The sequence below is a fragment of the Bos javanicus genome, chromosome 7 (assembly GCF_032452875.1).
Source record: "Bos javanicus breed banteng chromosome 7, ARS-OSU_banteng_1.0, whole genome shotgun sequence".
Taxonomy (NCBI): Eukaryota; Metazoa; Chordata; class Mammalia; order Artiodactyla; family Bovidae; genus Bos; species Bos javanicus.
In genome coordinates this window covers 109,210,656-109,234,004 of record NC_083874.1, presented here as the reverse complement: position 1 = coordinate 109,234,004, position 23,349 = coordinate 109,210,656, and the positions used below count along the sequence as shown (strand labels likewise).

General features: G+C 40.5%; 1 protein-coding gene and 1 pseudogene across 12 annotated transcripts in view; one reads left to right on the top strand and one right to left on the bottom strand.

Annotated features, from left to right (window-relative positions):
- TMEM232 (transmembrane protein 232) overlaps positions 1-23,349 on the top strand; it is a 346,766-nt gene that overhangs the window by 38,855 nt on the left and 284,562 nt on the right. For 8 of the 12 annotated variants that reach the window (XM_061424541.1, XM_061424543.1, XM_061424539.1 and 5 more), the window contains 5 exons: positions 3,900-4,005; positions 6,587-6,744; positions 11,330-11,429; positions 13,665-13,819; positions 22,829-22,983. In XM_061424541.1, coding sequence (XP_061280525.1) covers positions 3,900-4,005; positions 6,587-6,744; positions 11,330-11,429; positions 13,665-13,819; positions 22,829-22,983 — 674 coding nt within the window. Of the gene's footprint in view, positions 1-2,437; positions 2,594-3,899; positions 4,006-5,870; positions 6,452-6,586; positions 6,745-11,329; positions 11,430-13,664; positions 13,820-22,828; positions 22,984-23,349 lie in introns of those variants that run through there. The other 4 variants (XM_061424548.1, XM_061424550.1, XM_061424547.1 and 1 more) reach the window with 3 other exon arrangements.
- Positions 1,783-3,683, bottom strand: LOC133251767 (solute carrier family 38 member 6-like; annotated as a pseudogene).

Sequence of the window (23,349 nt, the reverse complement as noted above, 5' to 3'; positions counted from 1 at the left end):
GGAAATACTGGGCAGCCACATGTAAATTAACAAAGTTAGAACATACCCTCACACCATAAACAAAAGCAAACTCAAAATGACTTAAATACTTAAATATAAGACATGAAGGACTTCTAACTATAAGACATGACACCACAAAAGCCCTAGGAGAGAACACAGACCAAACATTCTCTGAAATAAATGGCACCAGTGTTTTCTTAGGTTAGTCTCCCAAGGCAATAGAAAGAAAAACAAAACCAAACAAATGGGACCTAATCAAACCTAAAAACTTTTGCACAGCAAAGGAAACCATTCACAAAATGAAAAAGATAACTTACAGACTGGGAGAAAATATTTGCAAGTGATGTAACTGCTGCTGCTGCTGCTGCTGCTGCTGCTGCTAAGTCACTTCAGTCATGTCCGACTCTGTGCGACCCCATAGACGGCAGCCCGCCAGGCTTCCCATCCCTGGGATTCTCCAGGCAAGAACACTGGAGTGGGTTGCCATTTCCTTCTCCAATGCATGAAACTGAAAAGTGAAAGTGAAGTTGCTCAGTCGTGTCCGACTCTAGCGACCCCATGGTTTGCAGCCCACCAGGCTCCTCCGTCCATGGGATTTTCCAGGCAAGAGTGCTGGAGTACTGACAAGGGATTAATTTCTAAAATATGCAAACAGCTCGTGAAGCTGTTTAAATTAAAAAAAAAAAAAAACCCAATCAAAATATGGGCAGGGATCTAACTAGACTTTTCTTCAAAGAAGACATACAAATGACCAACAGGCACATGAAAAGATGCTCAACATCACTAATTATTAGAGAAATGTAAATCCATACCATAATGAAGTATCACTTCATGCTGGTTGGAATGATCTTCATCAACAAGTCTACAAATGCAGGAGAGAGAGTAGAAGAAAATGAACCCTCCTACACTGTTGGTAGGAATGTAAATTGGTGCAGCCACTGTGAAAAATGGTATGGAGTTTCCTTAAAAACTTAAAATTGAGTCACCATATAATCCAGCAATTCCACTCCTGGGCATGTATCTGGAAAAGATGAAAAGTCTAATTCAAAAAGATATATGACCCCAGTGTTCACAGCAGCTCTATTTACAATATCCAAAACATGGAAGCAACCTAAGTGCCCACTGATAGATGAATGGATAAAGAAGATGTGATATATTTGTGTGTGTGTGTGTATATATATATATGTGTGCGTGTGTGTATGTGTGTGTGTCGCTAAGTCGCTTCAGTCTTGTCCAGCTCTTTGCAACACTGTGGACTGTAGCCTGCCAGGCTCCTCTGTCCAAGGGATTCTCCAGGCAAGAAAAGGAGTGGGTTGCCATGCCCTCTTGCAGGGGATCTTCTGGACCCAGGGATCGAACCTACGTCTCTTACATCTCCTGCATTGGCAGGCAGATTCTTTACCATTAGCGCCACCTGGGAAGCCCCAAAATGTGGTACATCCCTACAATGGAATATTACCAGTGATTTAACAAAGAGCTATCAAGCTATCTTCCTCCATGAAGAGTCATGGAGGAAACTTAAACACATTTTGCTAAGTGATAGAAGCCAGTCTGAAAGATTCAATGCTGCCTAATTCCACCAAACAGCACTTTAGAAAAGGCTCATGGGAAAAGGCTCATGGTTTTTATGTAGACAGGAAGAAGATCAGAGGTTGCCAATGCTTGCGTCAGAAGTGAGCCCTAATGTAAAGGATGAACTTCAGTTAATGATAACATATCAATATTGGCCCATCAAGTAAAACAAAGGCACCTACTAAAACAAGCTGTTAGTAATACGGGAAACTGTGCTTGTGCTGGAATGAGGGGATACATGAGGACTCTGGACTTTCTGCTCAGGAATCTCTGTGAGCATTAAAACTCCCCTGCTAATTCCAAAAATTAACCTCATGAACAAAAGGTATTCAACACATTTAGGGGCATTTTGAGTTTGTTTCTTATTTTGATTAAAACTGCTGAACCTACTTTCCCCTGCCCACTCCTTTTTTGTTCTGCTTTTCTGTTAATGTTTACAAAAATGTTAACCTATATAGAGGAGTGATCCAAGGTGCCTTCCAGAGTAGTTCCTTTTTGCTTGTGAAGGTAAAGTATTCTTCATAGAAAGTGGGAAAATATTTCCTTCAGTTGTTAATCCAATTAAAAATAATGAGTGCTAAACTAAAATTACCAACCAAAATACCAAAGATGAGCAAGACAAAGGTCCCCACTTTTTCCACGAGAGGAAATCCTCTCTGCTCCTTTTAAGAGAAAAAAAGTCCCGGGAACACAAAAATCAAACACACTGATGTACTGGAACCAACTATACCAAATGAGTTCCTAATCTGACGAACACACATTGCAAGTAAGACAGTGATAATATTGAGAGCCAGGGTGATTGAAGAATTGTGAATCCTTGAGAATGGAAGATTGGGGGAAAACATCATTAAAGCTTTCCTTGCAGGGAAGTGGATTAGAGGGACCATCAGAAGCACAGGAAATGGTATGCATGACTTCACAGTCATGAGGACACCACGTGGCAAGTACTCACTGTAACCTTGTAGGAATTCTGATGCTACATCGTCATAAAAACTGAAGTACCAAAGAGCGCAGGTGTAAAGTGAGTGAGAAAACTTAAAGCAGTCGCTGTGCTGGTTACATCCTTCATCCGCGTCTTGGAAGGGCTTTGAACTTCTCAGTCTATGGGCAGACTGAGGGGTGCAGGGAAATGAAACGTCACGGTTGGTATGGCATAAGCTTTCTCTTTGGAGAAATGGAAGAGCTGTGGTTTACAATCATCTGTAGCACTGTTCTGCATGATTTTATGTTAAAGGGCAAGGGGGGGAGCATTTTAAATTATTACCACAAGGGCCAAGGAGACCATGAAGAAAACAATAAACTACTTGTGTAGCAAGAAGGCCTATCTTAGGAAGAAGTGCGAGAGAGAACACCATGCCAACACGAATGACCACTAGTGTCTCTCCATCAAGGTACCAAGACCCACCAGAGTCTCCAGATAAAAAATCTGAAATAGCAGCAGGAAGCTGTTTTAATGATTAAAAGAGAAGATGACATAGCTCCAAAATGTGCTCCATTACTATGGTGCTTGCCAGCACCACTTTTCCAGGTAATCCAAATGCAAAGAGTCCAGGATCTCCGTAAGATGTCACTGTGGTCCGAATACACAGACTCAGCAGGAGATGAACTCAGTGAGAAGCCGGAGACCGACGGTCAGCAGCACGAACTAAATGCAGGGACACCAGAGTGAGCCGCAGCAAGAGCCAAGCCAAGGGCGCCGCCCGCCCTGGTGGCCTGATCGAACTAAACGCCGAGAGGCCGAGCAGGGCACCACGGGGGCTCTGCATGTCAACTCCGTTGCTTTGATTAGGAGTATTACTCAGCCAGAAAAAGGAATGAAGGAATACCATTTTCAGCAATATGAGTGGACCTAGAGATTATCACCTAAGTCATGCAGAGAAAGACAAATATCTTACAATAACATTTATGTGTGGAATCTAAAAAAAACCCACAAATTAACTCAGTTACAAAACAGAGGCAGACATAGAAAACAAATTTAATGTTATCAAAGGGAAAAGTGGTGTGGAGAGGTAAAGAGCATGGGATTCGCAGACACACATATAAAATAGATGAACTCCAAGGACTTACTGAAGGGCACGGGAACCTGCACTCAATACCCTATTATAACCCATAACAGAAAAGAGTCTGACGGAATGGATGTGTGCGTGTAACCAAATCACTTGGCTGCATACCTGAAAGCAAAAGAATATTGTGAGTCAACTCTACTTCAATAAAAGTAAATGATAAAGTATGAATAAATTAGTAAAATGTAGACAACGGAAATAAAACTGTATTAAAATTTAAAAGCCGTATATTTTTGTTTGCTTCTTTTGTCTTCCCAATAACAGAGAAAACTGGGTCTCAGGACCTTAGGGATGGGGAGGCACGTGCACCTTCCCGATGCATGGACCCAAGTGGTGTACCTGGCTCAGTGCAGAGGAGAAGTCCAGGATGGTACGTCTACTGGCCGAGCTCTGCTCAGTCACTCTAAGTGATTTGCATTAGCAGTGAAGGCATAATTTGGTAGCTGTAATATTTAGACACTGCAGGAGCCAAGGAAAACTTGCCTTTCTTGTATTGAAATATCTGACAATGTTTCATTATGAAAGTTCCTTTTGTAATTTTGAATTTATGAATTTGGCTGCTCAACTCTCTAATTATGAAATTGTTCTAAAAACTTTTTCTCAGTAGAGTCGTTATTGCTTTTTTCTAAAATTAGTAACTAATTAAAAAGTAATATAAAATGTCATTTAGTGATTTTCAATTACAATAGGCATTATGCTTTAGAGAAACTTGTTTTGGCATTTTATAACTCTTACTCATAAGACATTAACCAAATGGCCGTTTATTTCTTCACTTGTTTTAAACAGCCATTTTACTCATTACCTTTTCATTTATCACTTCTTATTTCCGTGTTGCCTTTTAAACCCCCCTCCAACCAATCTAAAAAAGAAATTAAGAAACATTACTTTATAGGAAATAAAGTTCCTTCTATCATTAACTTAAATTTTATGTGTATGCCTTTTAAAATGAGTTTAGAATGGTATCCAGATGAGGTCAGAGAGTATTTCCCCACGTAAATTGAGGTTTGTAGTGCTATCTGGGTGGAGAAGGCAATGGCACCCGACTCCAGTACTCGTGCCTGGCAAATCCCATGGATGGAGGAGCCTGGTGGGCTGCAGTCCATGGGGTCGCTAGGAGTCAGGACACGACTTCACTTTCCCTTTCACTTGTCACTTTCATGCATTGGAGAAGGAAATGGCAACCCACTCCAGTGTTCTTGCCTGGAGAATCCCAGGGACGGGGAGCCTGGTGGGCTGCAGTCCATGGGGTCGCTAAGAGTTGGACGCAACTGAGTGACTTCACTTTCACTTTTCACTTTCACGCATTGGAGAAGGACATGGCAACCCACTCCAGTGTTCTTGCCTGGAGAATCCCAGGGATGGGGGAGCCTGGTGGGCTGCTGTCTATAGGGTCGCACAGGGTTGGACTCGACTGAAGCGACTTAGCAGCAGCAGCAGCAGCAGCAGTGCTGTCTGGGAGCTCTCAAGCGGTAGGGAGAGTAAGAATGATTCTGTATCTAACTTGCCGGTAGGGCCTTCCATCACAGTGCGGTCTACAGCCTGGGTCTGTAAAATGTTTTAAGTGATACTGAGGTAAGCAGTCTTGACTCACCAGCAACCGCTTGCTCTTCCTTGTCACGTAACCTCAGTTTTGTTCGTAACAGCTGTTCAAAATCTTTGTACAGGTACATTCTTGGAGAGATTGTGAGTTTGGTTCAAGATCCCCATAATAAAGAAAATATTTCAATGAAGTGAGTCACATGAAGTTCTTTGCTTCATGGTGCTTTTAAGAGCTATATTTATACTATATTACGGTCTATCAACTGTGCAATAGCTTGTCTGGAAAATGCACATACCTTAATTAAAAAAGAATGCTTTTGGAAAAGTGGCACTTGCTACACTTGCTAGATGTTGGATTACTAAAAACCTTCAACTAAAAAAAAGAAAACCCGCAATACCTGCAAAGCACAATAAATAAAATGAAGTATGCCTGTAATGATGTGAGGTGCAGTTTTCTGTAGGGCCTTAGCTTTACATTCTTCCTTGTTCAGCTCCACTGGCCTTATTCCCTCTGCTTTTCTGTTTATAGCACTTCTTTGTCATCCAGTTCTGTCTGATTTCCCCACTATTATGTAATGATGCTGGCGGTAAAGAGCCTGCCTGCCAATGCAGGAGACTAGGAGATGTGAGTTTCATCCCTGGGTTGAGAAGAAACCTGGAGGAGGGCATGGCAACCCACTCCAGTGCTCTGGCCTGGAAAGTCCCGTGGGCAGAGGAGCCTGGTGGGCTGCGGTCCACAGGATTGCAAACAGCTGGGCAGGACTAACCGACTGAGCACAGCACACGCACATATGTGCCCTGATCTACTTTTTTTTTTTAATTTAAATTTATTTATTTTAACTGGAGGCTAATTACTTTACAATATTGTATTGGTTTTGCCATACATCAACATGAATCCACCACGGGTGTACACATATTCCCAATCCTGAATCCCCCTCCCACCTCCCTCCCCGTGCCATCCCTCTGGGTCATCCCAGTGCACCAGCCCCAAGCATCCTGTATCCTGCATCACACCTGGACTGGCGATTTGTTTTGTTGGCTGGAAGAGCTGGAACGCCTTCCTAGGGCATTTCTCTCTCTTTCCTCGCCTCTCTCCTGCCCTTCCCCTCCTCTGTAGTCTCAAGGGGACGACTCGATTACCTTTTCTGGTCTAGCCTTGAAGTCACACAGCGTCACTGAATGGCCCTTACTATTGGTTGAAGCAGTCACGAGGCCTGCTCAGGCTCGAGGGGAGCAGGGCATAGACCTCACCTCTTGATGGGAGGGACTCCAAGGCTGTGAGTATTTTAAAGCCACAGTGTGGTCTTAGTGACTGATTATAAGACTTAATCGTAGTGTGTAGAAAAACAGCAAAAAATGATTTATAGAAAAAAAAGATTTATAAATTATGTTTCTACTTGTCAATATTTCAGAAGCTTTGAATATGCTCTATGCTTCCCTGGACCATGCTGTCTTTGATTGCGATCATCTGCCTGCCTTATTTTTTGTTGCGGAATCAGTTCTCTACAGACTCTGCTGTGATGCATTCCAAAAAGCATACTTATACTCAGTTGAAATCAAGCTGGCAAAGGTATGTTTTAAGGTGATTCCAATGTATTTTAATTGCCACATGCACTACATCTGGCCACACGATACCTGTTTCAGGATCCAAACAGGCCATTTGGTTTTATTACAGAATATTCTCTTGTTTGGTAGTTTATTTTAATCTCTAAATGTGGACACTACATTATTACTTGATATGCAAATGGAGATGGTTGGAGAAAATACAGTTTTGCCAGCTAGGTAAGAAAATAACATTTGATTAAGAATCAAGTTTGTACTTATTTCCCCTCCTGTCTATTTTAAGGGTTGCTGAATGCCAGTTTTCCATTTGAAAATGCTGACTGGTATACTCTTAAAATGTGGCCCGATTTCAGAAGATAGATTGTTATCTCAGTATTCTATGTCATTTTAGAGCTGTAAGATGGGAACTATATTCATGCAGCTCATGTTTCATAAGGTCCTAGAAGACAGAGCGTTCCACTTCTGTGATGATCAGGTTGCCTGCTGCCAAACTTATTATTAGTCAAAGAAATTTGGCTTAACTAGTGGTTTTATTGCAAAGAAAAACCAGAAGAATAATTTCTTTATGAATAAAGAAAATATATCTGTATGTATATATTTTAGTTGACATGTATGTATACACATATCATTTGAAATTAAGTACAGTGTTATTTGCAAAAATGTATTTTCCCTTCTTTACTTTTGATTATGAGATTTTGATTATGTTAGAAAGTGCGCATGAAGATACTCATGGGTCATCCAGGGCGTTTTGGAAGACGCTGTATTTCAGACCTTACAGATTAAGTCCAGATCGTGTCTGATATGTTTGGGGTAAAAGATTTATGGACACCAGGCAAGAAATAGAGCATAATAGAAACTGAACATGCAAAGAACTGAGGCTCTGCACAGAACAGCTGGGGGCAAAGAGACAAGTAAAATTACAATGTCCTTTTCTTCTTTCTTTATTTCCCAAACTGTTCATTATAACGATACCTAAGAGCTTCTATTTATATAATTATTTTGGGATTTCAAAATATAATATATGCATTACTTATATAAAAAGAGTTAGCATTCGGGCTAGTTTATGACAGGAAAAGAATGGAGGAAAAACATAGGTCAAGTGTGTGTAGCTTTTTCTCCTTTCCTTCTCATCCTCTTTGGTGGCCTTTTCCCATTTCTTGCCTTTTATATTTTTGCCAGCAATAAAAATGGCTATAAAATAAAGTTTTAGTCATTGTGTATATTGCTTATAATTTACATATACCATGGATTCATTTAATTTAAAAAGATTCCTATATCCTCTCAGGTGAGTGGTTAGACTATTTGCATTGCACAATAATTGGTGCTTTAGATGTAATAGACATAATAACTTGTTTAATCACAATAATCCTAAAAGGTAGGTGCTATTATTAACCACCATTCCACAGACTAGGCAAAGAGACTCTAAGTTGATTACCCAAGATCTCAGCAGAGAAGAGTTTGAAACCCAGGATCTCATGGACTCTCAGCCATGATTCTACTCATTTACCTGGGCTCCCAGATTTACTAGGGCTTCCCTGGTAGCTCAGCTGCAGGGAGACTCTGCCTGCAATGTGGGACACCCGGGTTCTCTCCCCGGCTTAGGAAGATCCCCTGGAGAAGGGAATGGAAAGCCACTCCAGTATTCTGTCCTGGAGAATTCCATGGACAGAGGAGCCTGGCAAGTTGCAGTCCATGGAGTCGCAAGAGTCAGACACGACTGAGCAACTGAACCTACTTGCCTATCAGATTTACCGATTTGAATGCTTGCTTTTCATTGTTCTAGATAATATAGACTAGCTAGGAGAAAGCAGCAGCTTTCTAAGTGCCTTTGATATCAGACAAGAAGCCATTTCAGTCGCCCACCTTTTCTCTGCAGGAGTTTCACTGTATATCTACTAGTCAGTTGGGTGTTTCTTTTTTGATGTTTTTCTTGTTGACAGAACGGTCTATTTAAGGATATTGCCATGGAGTCACTGCTCACCTTCACACAGCATTTTGTTTCTCTTTCGACAAAGAAATATATAGCTCATGCTTGGGAAAAGACAGAAACACCTGATTCCTAGTATTACTTATTTTTACATTTTGTGCATATTCTTCCCTCATCTGAGTGTAGAATCTTAACTACTGGAGTCTGCTTATTAAAGTATCATTAGTTTAATATATATGCAAGCTATATACATATATATAAACCACATATAAACTATAGTTTAATGTATTTTTTCACATAATTGCTATTTATCCATCTATTTTTGGGTACGTTGGTTCTGGGCTTCTTTGTAGCTCAGACGGTAAAGAGTCTGCCTGACAATTCAGGAGACGCAGGTTCAATCCCTGGGTTGGGAAGATCCTCTGGAGTAGGAAATGGAAACCAGCTCCAGTGTTCTTGTCTGGAGAATCCATGGACAGAGGAGCCTGGCAGGGGGTCCAGTCCATGGGGTTGCAAGGATGGACACAGCTGAGCAGCTGGCACTTCCGCTTTGGCGCTGGGTCCTCGCTGCTGCACGGACTTCCTCTAGCGGCGTGAGTGGAGGCTGCTCTCTGCTTGCGGTGTGCAGGGTCTCACTGTGGCGGCTTCTCCTGTTGCCCAGCGTGGGCTCTCAGGTGGCTGGCCTCAGTACTCGTGCATGTGGGCTACGTGGTTGCAGCGTCTGGGCTTAGTTGCCCCCACAGCACGCAGAACCTTCCCAGACCAGGGACTGAATCCGTGTCCCCTGCGTTGGCAAGTGGATTCTTAACCACTGGACCACCGGGAATGTCCAGTTTAAATGTTTTAGACAGGAATATGAACAGTGTTCTTCAAGCTTCTATAAAGAACATGAAGCACATAACCAACTATTAAAATGTAATACATAATAAATATTATTCACCATTTCTATTTCACAATTAGATAACAGAGAAATGAAGATAAGGGATGAAAAGAGAAGGAAAGGGGATTAAAGAGCAAAGGAAGAGATGGGCAGGCAGAGAGAGAAATTAACAGGCGGAAATTTACCCTAGGAGGCAAAGCTTAAGTTGTCAAGCTGCAGAGACAGTGCGTGCACCTGTGAAACATGAGCACACATGCACAGGGAGTTCAGAGTTCTTCAGAGGTAAAGACATGGCAATGAAAGCCTCGCTTTTGAGAATATTGCCGATGAAAGCTTTTAAAAACCGTTTTCCAAGTATAGTCATATAAAGTTTTGCTTTGGTATCAGGGGAAACTCATGATCAAATTGCTGTATAATCCAGCAGTTATGCAGGCTGATATGTTTGTCGATCACGTTTTTTTCTCTTTTGACCCATGTTAAATTTTTAAAGTCTTGTTTTCAGTATCCTTGTCTGGTCCCTTCAAAATCTTAGATTATTCTTCTTCTGGTGAATTTATTATTTCTGACTTTGATATTCTCACTTAGACTATTGCAGTGTTCTTTTGAATAGTCTGTTGATTTCCACTTCCTTCGTATCTAACGTCAGTCTTTTGGAGAAGCATAGTACTATATCAGAGTGCTTTATATGAAGAGATCCCTTGGCATGACATAAATATTTTATTTATTTATGAACATGTACTGTAAATCATGCATGTTTATAAGTTATGGATACATTTATAAACATTCATGATACATTCTCAAAATTTAATGATCGAAAAATTTGATAACAATATTTGGAAATCACTGCTGTAATTGAAAGTTTGTGTGTTTTGATGCAATACACACAGTCCTGGGTTCAGAGCCCAGTGATGCTGCTCATTTGCTTAATAATCTTGTGGAAGCACTGAAACTTGTTAGGATCACCTTTTGAGTTTAATTTTATTTTTCACATGTGGATCTAATATTGCCCTGCATCGTGGCAAAGAGGACTTTGATATAAGGTCTTGATAGTGATATAAGGGTAGGTATTATTATTTGGTCCTTTCCTGTAATCTTATGATTTAACGATTTAGGCATTTATATTCCATTTATTACTATAGTCTGTGTTTTTTTTCCTTACTTTTCATGAAATCTTACATATTTTTTATAGATATTTCAATTCTATTGTCTGTGTAAAACAGTTTTAGCTATACATGTATTTTAAACTTCACAGAAGTAAGATACTAAATTGTTCATTTAGTAATGACATTGTGTGTGTGTGTGTGCTTGCGTGTAATTTTATGAGGGAATCACACTCTGCACTGGAGAATATTTCTCAACGCTGTTGCAGTCCAGCACACACATAATGCACATTCATATCTGGACTGAAACAAGGCTCTGTGCAGGGCACCATGGCATTTCCTCTTATTTTAAAATCCCCTTTCATTGATTTCATGACTCACTTAAGGGGCATGACTTGCAATTTGAAAGATACTGTTCTAAAGGATATAGAACAAAACAGCATTCAGTACTGGTCATTATATGTAATGGAGAAATGATTTATAAACTTTTTTTTTTTTTTAAGCTGTGCCAGTATTTCGACCTTGATATAAATGTTTTAAAGTTATTTCAAAAGCACATGATCTCAAGTGAATTTGAAATTGTTTCATCAAAAGCAACAGTAATAATAAAATGGTTTGTTTTCCTTATGGTTTTTAAACATTTATTGAGGTAACACAAGAATCTTTTTTCTTTCTCTTTTGACAGATTGGCTATTTGGTCTTCTTACGACTTTTTATATATTTCCTTCACGGTCACCTGGAAAATTTTAAACAACATTTACTTAGGCTTCAACCATATTTATACGGTAGGCTGTCTTTTATTTTCTATACTTATAAATGTTTTATGTTATATTTTGAGAAGCTCAGACTATCACTCTAAAGAGTATAAGCTGTATTTTGTTTTTTGTGAAAGGTGATATGTGCGGTATTGAAGCGGACAGCTTCTGGGCAAGACTGCATGGGTTTTATGTTTAAATTTCCTACTTAACTGAGCATCTGACCTTGTCTGTGACTCAGTTTTCTCATCTGAATTTCAAAAGTTAAATTCGTGTCTTAGGTAACCCTAGCGGTGGTGTAGATGCCGGACTGGAGAAAGGAGAGGGTGGACGCAGGGGTCCGTTAGCTATGATGTTAGAACAGGCAAGAGATTAAAGGTATGAGCTTCTACAATGGGGACAGATAGAGTAAAATAATTTTGAAAAGTATTTGGAAGATAAAGAAAAATTGGACTTGGTGATCACGTGGATCTAAGCTGTATAAGGGAAAGTGAGCAATTTAGGATGAATCTCAAGTTTTACATACTGACTAGTAAGGTCAAGGTAATGGCACTCTGAACTGAAAAGGTTCTGGAGAAACACTGGACATATTGAATTTGGAGGTCCCTCAGGTGTATATACCCAGTTGGGAGCATGTTTGAAATTGGGGAATGAGTCAAGCCCGGGAATCACTTATTTCAGAGTGATCCACTTATTTCACTTATTAACATGGATCATTTAACAGTCATCACTGTTAATGTGAATGAGATACACCGGGAATGGGAGGTGTGGCGGCGGGGGAGCGGGGGGAGACATTTACTATAGGAATAAAGTCTTGGGGAACGTAAATAGTTAATAGATGATTGGAGTAACAGATATCAACTAGGAGAGGAGAATTAAGAGAAACAGGAGGGAGTGATATAGAAATCAAAATAGGAGAGATTCAGGAAGGTCACCATTATCGAGAGCTATAAAAGTGTTAAGCAACAGGAGCTCTGAAAGCGGTGATGCGTGTCTACAGTTGGAAAGTCACTGTTCTCGGGCGCAGTCACCAGTGGAAGCGCAGTTCAGACTGGAGGGAAGCAGAGTGGAGGGAAAGTTTAATGACAAAATGGTGAGCTGTTTTGAAAAGCTTAGCTGTGAAAGAAGAAGAAATGTGTCAGTAGCTTGGATGAAAAACAAGGTCAATAGAGGAGATTAGTATGTTGTAGGATAAGAAATCAAGAGACTCAGGATACAAGAAAGGGAGTAAAGTTTGATGCGAGAGGCCATAGAGAAGGGAGGAGAAAGTAATAGTGGAAGTGTGTGGATACTAGTTTTGAAACCGAGACACGCGCAGCTGTAGATCGGCAGTACAGAAATCCATGTCTATTGTATCACTTGCTTTGTCTCCTTCATTTCACTATAAATCTCTTAACTCCACAGTGGTTAGCGTAGTGATTCACCAGCTATTCAGATATTTGTGGCAAACACATTTTGAAAAATTATTTATATGAAACCTCAAGTTCTTATATTAGCTTTTTAATGTTGATCTATCTCAAGAACACCAGCATTTTTGTTTCGTATAAGGATAGAATCCCCTATCCGCCCTCTTATCACGTGCTGTTTGGTGGAGACCTGCTTAGGCGTGTTCATCGTCAGAAGCAGGTGGGTTCCTACCTGAGGCTGTGAGTTACTGCTCTCTACCCATGTTGCCATCCAACGGAAGAGTGGTTATTACTAATTTTTCCACTGTGTTAATGGACTGAAACTCAAAGGTTGTTTAAAAGTTCGTAAAAAGAACAACACAAAGATATTTCTGTTAAATGCCACATCGTCTTATGCGAAATGGCATAATCATTGCTGTCATTAAACTATATACTTTAAAAATCAATAACAACAACATCTTGAAAAGAATTAAACTGGAATATTGGTTTAAAAGCAATGACATCGATTGCAATTTCAAAATACCCATTATGAAGAGTATATATTCTGACTTGATTCATTTTCAGCTGGAAGTTTCCACCATTGTTGTATAGTAACTATACTTAATTGGGCATTCAACCATTATGTAATTGCTGTTTTGAATTATATGAACTCTTAAGTATGAATTTTTTACCTTGTAGTTTTCTATTATACCACTAGGGGTCATACATAACATTGTTAATCTTCAGTAGTTGGGGAAATATACAGCAGTTTCAGCCTCTCAGTACTGAATTTAATTATATTTTAATAGCGAAAAGACAAATGAAACACAGTGCGAGATGTTAATGAAATATTTCTCACAAATTATTTTTCTTACACTAGCACTTTCTTGCTCCAAAGAATTATATTGGATGTATCCAAACATCTCTTCGAATGTGCAGTGCATTCTGAAAATCATGGAAATCATATGTAAAAGAGAACTCCCTTCTGAATCAATTTTTAGGCCTGTGGAGGACAAGAATACAGATTCTGCAATGGTGAGTATATCCCATGCGTGCTAACTGCTAAGTTGCTTCAGTCGTGCCCAACTTTCTGCCACCCTACGGGCTGTATAGCCCAGCAGGCTCCTCTGTCCACGGGACTGCCCAGGCAAGAATCCCGGATGGGTTGCTGCGCCCTCCTCCAGGGGTCTTCCCAAGCCAGGGATCGAACCCAGGTTGCCTGAGTCTCCTGCACCTGCAGGCGAGGTCTCTACCAGCGCTACGTGCGAGGCCCACGTGTATCCCAGTGCGTGGCAGATCAGGTCACATTACTGTGATTAAAAATCACTGCTTAACAGTTCAGTAACATGGCTGAAGATGAACTTAGCTGGGGAGAGGCATGAACAGTACAGACACTGAGGCCGCGCAACCGAGGCTGGCTTCCTAGATCGCAGTTAGGACCGCGGTGGAAGTCAGTCTCCCCCGCTGCTGCTTTAGATGGAGTGACGCCCTCCTACCTTCTTCCTTACAGAGTCCATCTCAGCTGATTAATTAAAAATCGCAACTTAATTTAGATTGACTTTTAAATGAACATTTTATGGTATTACATTTTTATTAAAGGGAGAGTGTATAAATGCAGGCTATTAATGAAAGCAAGTGTAATACTTTTATGCTCCATAATTCATGTGTAATAATATTTAATATGCTATTAAAACCAGCTGAAAGCTTTTAAATGGTTCAAAATTGAGGACTTAAAATAATCCTTGGTATATGACAAAACTTTTACTTTCCAACTCAGAAATTAGTGATCAACATTAGGAAAAACTATCTGTCCCAATTGTATATAATTCCTTGGTATGTAATGAGTTATGTCTTATGCAAACAGAACTCCAGTGTTCTTGTCCCTTATAGACTGATGTACTTCAAAAGACAAACTTCAGTCTTTGTGACTTGCAATGCCTCTATTTCCCTTTCTCGCATATATTCTGAAAGAAAGCAGCGAACACTTCAGACCTTTAATTCTTGATTCTTGATTGTTTTTTGCTACATATACCTACTATTTTATAATTTATAAATAGAAATTCTGTTTCTCTAATTCTTAAAAAAGAGAAAAATACATTTAACATAATGCTAGTTGGAATAACAAAGGAAATTTAAAAAAAATTTTTCTTAAATAGTTTTGCTTTTGAGTTGCCTCATAGTTTCCCCATGCTTCCTTTGGTTCCTTCCTAAAACTACCTAAAATTTAAGTGTATAAGGAAAAACATTCAACCACATCTATCTGAGATTTTTCTAGGAGTTAGTGTTTTCTCTTTGGCTCATAACTTGGTGGAGGACCATTTATATAAACAATGACATATGCCGGTGCCAGCCGGCAAAGTTGATCAGGTCCCGAGAATGTGCACGGTGGGGCTAAGAAAGAAACTAAAGCAAGAGACTACAACAAAGATGGGGTCGAGAGGTTCAGACACGTCTCCACGAAGGGACGCAGTCTGACACCAACTTTATTCAGCATCTTATATTTATACAGAAGAGCGTGAGAAAGACAAGACAGTTGACATTTTTTCTTGGTTGGCCTATACATCTTACAAACAGTCACAAGAAATCTTGAGAGCATGGGAATGGCTCCCTGTTATTATTTCTTACACCAGATAACATTTCCCTGTGCGTGAGAAGTTTGCACAGAACTCCAGGTGTCTGCAGTAAATAAGCACCTAATCTCTGGGGTGGGAGGACAGAGAGCTATGTTTGCAAGCAAACCCTCAAGGACTGAGGCAGCTCCCAGAGCTGTGTCCTTCGGACAAAGGACCCCGTTCTCACGGGCAGCTCCCCGCAGACATACACTAAGCCCTTTGAACCATTTGGTTATTCTTACTAATGAACATAGTTTGCTTCATGCATAAAAGGAGCTTGTTTTACAGTTTAAAATATATTTTAATAATTTAAATATATAACCTAAGACATTGAGCAACAGAGAAAGTACTGACTATGAAAAGGAACGACCTACTCACCAACTGACTGTGTGGTCCAGAGTAGGTCCATTCAGTTCAGTTCAGTTCAGTTCAGTCGCTCAGTCATGTCCAACTCTTTGCAACCCCATGAACTGCAGCATGCCAGGCCTTCCTGTCCTTCACCAACTCCCGGAGTTTACTCAAACTCATGTCCATTGAGCTGGTGATGCCATCCAACCATCTCATCCTCTGTAGTCCCCTTCTCCTCCTGCACTCAATCTTTCCCAGCATCAAGCTCTTTTCAGGTGAGTCAGCTCTTCACATCAGGTGGCCAAAGTATTGGAGTTTCAGCTTCAGCATCAGTCCTTCCAATGAACACCCAGGACTGATCTCCTTTAGGATGGACTGGTTGATCTCCTTACAGTCCAAGGGACTCTCAAGTCTTCTCCAACACCACAGTTCAAAAGCATCAGTTCTTCGGCTCTCAGCCTTCTTCACAGTCCAGCTCTCACATGACCTCCTACATGACCACTGGAAAAACCATAGCCTTGACTAGACAGACCTTTGTTGGCAAAGTAATGCCTCTGCTTTGTAATATGCTGTCTAGGTTGGTCATAACTTTCCTTCCAAGGAGTAAGTGTCTTTTAATTTCATGGCTGCACTCACCATCTGCAGTGATTTTGGAGCCCCCCAAAATTAAGTCAGCCACTGTTTCCACTGTTTCCCCATCTGTTTGCCATGAAGTGATGGGACCGGATGCCATGATCTTAGTTTCCTGAATATTGAGTTTTAAGCCAACTTTTTAACTCTCCTCTTTCACTTTCATCAAGAGGCTCTTTAGTTCTTCTTCACTTTCTGCCATAAGGGTGGTGTCATCTGCATATCTGAGGTTATTGATATTTCTCCTGGCGATCTTGATTCCAGCTTGTGCTTCCTCCAGCCCAGCGTTTCTCATGATGTACTCTGCATTAAGTTAAATAAGCTGGGTGACAATATACAGCCTTGACTTACTCCTTTTCCTATTTGGAACCAGTCTGTTGTTCCATTAAACTCTCTAAATCCCTGTCTGCTGACCTTTAAAAAAGATACTATCTTCATCATCATATTTGCCCTAACTAATCTACAGGGCTGTTGTGAAGACTGCAAAAAAGCATGTGCTCATAAATTAGTAAGAGCCGTGCAAATGTAGACTAGTTATTGAAAAATATACTTAAGAACTCACTTAGGCAGTTAAATATAATAATTCTCATCTAAGGACATGATTATGCTGACAATAATTGTGCTTAATTATGTAGTTAATTATGCTAACCCTAATGTGGTGGTGATTTGAGTGTTTTTCCTTTAATCAACTAAGAAACTGAAACCTTGAGAGCCTGCATGTTACAGTTGTGAGGTGCACGACTTTCAGGGCTGATGCTGCTTTTCCTTAAGTCAGGCTGCTGTTGTCGGCCTCGGCAGGACACACAAAAGGACATGGAGGCCTACTGTTTTCAGGCAGTTCAGATCCAGCTTTCGATGAGCTGAAAGGGGCAAGAACGTCAGCACATGAAAAGAACGTTGTCTGCTTACGATGGGACAAGTCTCTAAGCCTCTGCGCTCTTCCACATTTTAGAACAGACGGTGTAGTTTCAGTCTTTTTAAATACTATCTCAGCTCCATGTGTGAGATTCCATGGAGAGAGTATAACAGATTTTAGCCTATCAGACTTATTGCCCTCCTTTTCCTGCTCCCATTTCCTCCTAATGTAAAGAATGTAGAAGGTCGTGTAGCCACAGCGCTGCTGAGAGTCGCAGGTTCAGCGGATTCGGTGGTTGATGGCGTGTGTTGTCGCCCAGGGTCCGCCCAGCTTCTCTGGTGTAAGTGTAACCCAGCCTCCCCACTTCAGTTGAGTATTTACCCATTCAGTACTCATCTGTCTCAACTTCTGGGGAACAAAAGGGGGGAAGAAGGGAGAAAACTGGGAATATAAAAGGTAACATCTGTATTCATCCTGTCTCTCTTCTTTATTATTCATATGCTATAGCAGAGGATTTGTGGAGTTATTTTTACAGCTCTTATCCTCCAGTAATGCTACAGGGCCCATGATAACATATTTCGGCCACTGTAAAATACTTTGTTTTTAATATTTTTATAAGCATTGGAGTAGAAACTATTTGTTTTCGAAGAGCTATTAAAAAATCACTTAAAAAAGGAATTCTGTGGGATATAAGCATTAGGATACACACAATATGGGTGTTGGTTCTTTATAAAAATAGGAAATTTCCTTTCCCCTGCTGCTGGAACCTGTTTCTCCTTTTAATGTTCTTTCAAGCTGATCCAGACACAGGGTTTCCATTGACTTTGACAAATGGTGCACTTTAATTGGCTCTGTGGATTGCAGAGCCAGAACACTGGATTGAGTTTTCCACTCTGTCCTTTGGTCACCAGCAAGGCTGAATTTGTTAAGCACAGTTGTCACATGAGAATAATAACATGGTTCTTTGGAGAAGGTAGATTCAAATTCAACTAAAATGCAGTAGACCATTTACTAACTAGGTGCATCCATCCTAAAGCACAAATAGTTTCACGAAACCTTCGAAAGACACAGGCTTTACATTCAAATGTATTCGCAGTCTCATCCTCCAGGGCCTTAAGTACTTAGTAAGCCGAAAGCATTGTCTAAATTTGGAACATTCTGTGTTGTACTGTAATTATAAATGGTTTCTAGGAATTGGGTTAGACTGAAACACAGGTTCTTTACAATTAGGAGCATTACCCTGTGATTCACGTCCTGTTATTAGGTAACACATTTGTATTGAGAGGTCCTTTCATGGCAGTGACAACCATCTCCCAAATGCATGAAAGCAATGATAAAACTCCAAACGCTGTCTTTGAGCAGTCACAATAGAGCCCGTGCTTCAGAGTTCATTTTTGCTATCAAAAAGTCTGGTCAGACACTCAGAGCTTCTCAGATTTGCACAAAATTCAAGCTGATGTGGTTATCTGAATTCTCAGCCAACAGCATACTGGCAGCACTTTGGTGGGTGGGCTTTATATCTGTACTGAGTTGGGTCTGTGCTGTGGCATGTGAGGTCTTTCCCTGCAGGACACAGACTCTGGCTGAGGCAGGGGCTCTGGGACGAACAGGCCTCAGGAGTTAGCGCACAGGGGCTCTCTAGCTGGGGGATGTGGACTCCGTACTCGCAGCACGTGACTTAGTCGCTCCGTGGCATGTGGGAGCTTAGTTCCCTGACCAGGGATTGAACCTGCCTGCCCTGCATTGCTGGGTGGATTCTTACCCCCCCGGGAAGTCCTAACCATAAGGTTCTGGAGGGCAGGTGTGGAGATCTACGCAGCCTCCTAAGGGAAGCCTCGAATATACACTTCCCTGCTGATTAAAGCTGCCACCTGCCCACCTGCAGGGGCCGGCCTCCCTCTCGAGCATCCCTCCCCTTGTCCTTGGGTATGGGTGCTAGTCTGCAAACCAGCATAGCCCAAAGCTGGGCAGCAGGCAGGGGGAAATGAAGGAACTACCGGACGTGGCCGTAAAACCACACTGACCCCGAGAGAGACAAAGTTCCAGTTCTCTGGGAGTCATTCAATGCAGTGCTCCGTGCCTGATACTTTTTAAAACTACAATAATATGAATTACAAAAATTAAAAAGAAATCTATGTATAGGCATTCATTTCTAATTGGACTGAAAATAAAATTAACAGCTAAATTTTATGTTTTAAAATACACATTTTTATTTATGTACTCTAGTCAGCAGTTTGTTTGCAGATGGGAGTTATCAGCCAACCGCACCTTGGGTGGGACTGATCTGGTGTAAACGCAAAGAACTCTACACCACCTACGGCCCTCAGAGCGCTGCTTCCTCTTCGTCTACTATGTGGTTGATATACGTGATGATGGTATTAAATCACATCATCATCATCATTATATTAATTCATTCTAGTTTTTCAAATACATTTTTTCTTTTGCAAAAAGTATAAAAGCAGGGAAGAAACTTTAGCAAGATGTCCATGTAAATGCTTGAATTATAGAAGGATTTAACACATAAGGATAAGAGATAAGCCTCACTTATCTGGAAAATTTCCAGGTATGGCAGGTTGGGGGAGGCCCTAGGGAAACAGGAGTTCCCTTTAGATTGGATGCTGGCAGATGTAGGGGCAGTTCTGGTTGGGTGTTTTGTAGGGGGCACAGTGACTTTCTGTGTGTGCTTAGAAAAAAAAATCAAGTGGTTTTGTTTATATATCAGAGTCGTGTTGTCTGAGGTTGATATTCTGTGAGTTTATGTCCAGCAGAGTAAAATGACCTGCCTGTGAGCAGCAGACCAGTTTGTAGTCATACTGATGTCAGCTCAGTTCCAGAAGTCAGAGGCTTCTTTTTTCAATTTTAGTGATAAGTGAGAATGGTGTCCTATAAAATTGAAAATCAAGCTGAAATCTCCAGGATCTAAATCCTGATCATTTCTTTACCAAAAGCTTTTGCAAATTTCCTCTGATGATGGTACATAAGTTTGTTAAAAAGAATTTTTGACTTAATTGAATAGTCTCTAGCCACACAATGTACATGATTTGAAAAAAAAAAAAAAAGTATTGATTGTTTTTGTTCATCAAGCCATTCACAAGTTTCAAAACGTATGTGCCTACACACGCATTCAGAGTGTCTGCCACGTGAGGGTTGTCAGGCGTCCAGGCTGAGACTTCTAGAGCGATTTGGGAAAAGAATTTCAGTTATGTGGGCTCCATGTTTGGGGGGAGACTCTACCACAAAGCAGAACATTGAGTTATTTGGATGAAATATGTATATTAACTGGAGTCCACACATCTTAGTCTGATGTCTCATGTTATTTTAGAACAGGCTTTTTGAGGGTATTCTAATATTCCAAACACCCCCCCGGTCTCCCCTTCTCCTGTGGATGATGGTTCCCTGTGGCAGTAACGCTCCTGCAGAGACTGTATCCTCCTCCTGCCTTTATTGCCAGCACCCATGTCCCAGACATAATGCAGATTAATCCACATCTGTGAGACTCAACTAAACAGTTGACTAGACTAAAACGTCTTCGTTTAAAACTTATGTATGAACTTCTGGCCTTCTCTCTTATGAGTGCACAATATGAAAACTTAAGTTGTAGTCTTGATGCCATTTCAAATAGTAAATGAGAATTATAAAACTGTTTGGAATCTCTTTAAATGTGTTTTTTTTTTTTTTTTTTGGTGCATAAAAGAATAAAATACCAGCTAAATTAGTGATTTGAGTACATATCACAGGATGTGTATTTGAATCTTTACTGTTGACAAAAATTCAATAGGAGTGCTATGTCTAAAAACTGTTTCTTTTCATATGTGAAACGAATCGCCAATCCAGGTTCGATGCATGATACAGGGTGCTCAGGGCTAGTGCACTGGGATGACCCAGAGGGATGAGATGGGGAGGGAGGTGGGAGGGGTTCAAGATGGGGAACACATGTACACCCATGGCGGATTCATGTCAATGTATGGCAAAACCAATACAATATTGTAAAGTAATTAGCCTCCAATTAAAATAAATAAATTTATATTAAAAAAATAAAAATAAACGGACACAAACACACACAAATCTGTTTCTTTGTACCAATTACTTTAGTAGATCAATTAAATCTTTGAAACTGTTGGGAAGCATTTTAAGAGAAAAACAAATAACTCATTCGCATTCTGATTTTGTAGGCTTTTAAAATCGTTTCTTAGCAGACATTGACCATGTCCAGTTAGGCAATACTTTGGTCCTTAGAGTGAAAATACACATTAAAAAATATTTATTTATTTGTTTATTTGGCTGAGTCTGGTCTTAGTTGTGGGCCCTCGGGATCTTCCTTCTGTTGGGGCACACAGACTCTCCAATTGTGGCACACATTTATATATATATATATATATATATATATTTAAATTGAAGGGTAATTGCTTTACAGAATTTTGTTTTTCTGTCAAACATCAACAAGAATCAGCCACAGGTACACCCATGTCCCCTCCCTCCCAGATCTCTCTCCCATCCCTCCCCATCCCACCCTTCAGCCTGTCACAGTGCTTATTTAGCTTATATGCAGAGTACATCGTGTGAAATGTGGAGCTGGATGAGGCACGAGCTGGAATCAAGATTGCTGGGAAAAATATCAATAACTTCAGATATGCAGATGATACCACCCTTATGGCAGAAAGCACCCTTATGGCATGAGGCAGAAAGAGCCTCATGATGAAAGTGAAAGAGGAGAGTTAAAAAGCTGGCTTAAAACTCAACATTCAAAAAACTAAGATCATGGCATCTGGTCCCATCACTTCATAGCAAATAGATGGAGCAACAATGGAGACAGTGACAGACTTCATTTTCTTGGGCTCCAAAATCACTGCAGATCGTGACCGCAGCCATAAAATTGAAAGACACTTGCTCCTTGGAAGAAAGGCTATGACCAACCTAGACAGCATATTAAAAAGCAGATACATTACTTTGCTGACAGAGGTCTGTCTACTCAAAGCTATGATTTTTCCAGTGGTCATGTATGGATGTGAGAGTTGGACTATAAAGAAAGCTGAGCACCAAAGAATTGATGCTTTTGGACTGTGGTGTTGGAGAAGACTCTTGAGAGTCCCTTGGACTGCAAGGAGATCCAACCAGTCAATAAGGAGATCAGTCCTGAATATTCAGTGGAAGGACTGATGATGAAGCTGAAACTCCAATACCTTGGCCACCTGATGCCAAGAGCTGACTCATTGAAAAAGACCCTAATGCTGGGAAAGATTAAAGGTGGAAGGAGAAGGGGATGACAGAGGATGAGATGGTTGGATGGCATCACTGACTCGGGGGACATGGTTTCAGCAAGCTCCGGGAGATGGTGATGGACAGGGAGGCCTGGAGTGCTGCAGTCCATGCGGTCACAGTCGGATATGACTGAGCGACTGAACAACACTGTACGCAAGGGATCCATGTGAAAATAAACATATGAAGCTCAGATCAACTGCATATTCTTTTAAAAATGTGTTCGAGTAAATTGTTCCACTTGATGTAACATGATGTAGAAAAAAACATTTAAAGTTTATTTCCATGTTTATTCAAGTCAAAGAACTCTTTCTCAGACATATTTTCATATTTCACTTCCAGGAACATTTGCAACTTAATGAGAAAGGATATGAAATTAGCCACCTGCTCTGGCACTGTGTTTCTGCCTGGACTTGTGTTCAGAAGAACAGTCCCCAGTTAAATAAGGTGCTTGAACATCTCATCTCTCGTAAAACACAGCTTCAGAAGAAATCCTGGTAAGTGGGATCCTATAAATCCAGAGTAACTCATGGAGAAACCTTTGTGTTTAAATGTTAAATAACCTTTGTACTTAAATGTTAATCACACCTTAGTTGACTATGAAAAAAATTTATAATCTCAGTTCCAAAGACGAGGGCAGTTTCTATATTTTGTATTAGTTCATTTCATCAATAAATTGTTCTCACCTTTTTTTGGCTAGATGAGCATACTTGTATTGCCTTTTGTCTTTATTGAAGGAAATTTGTTATTGATAACTTCATTCCCACAATTTTAAGCATCTTTTCCTTTTCAAGTTATCTAACAGCAGTGAAGCACAGTTATTACCCATGGGGGAGTGTGCTATGACTCCGTTTGTTTCCTTA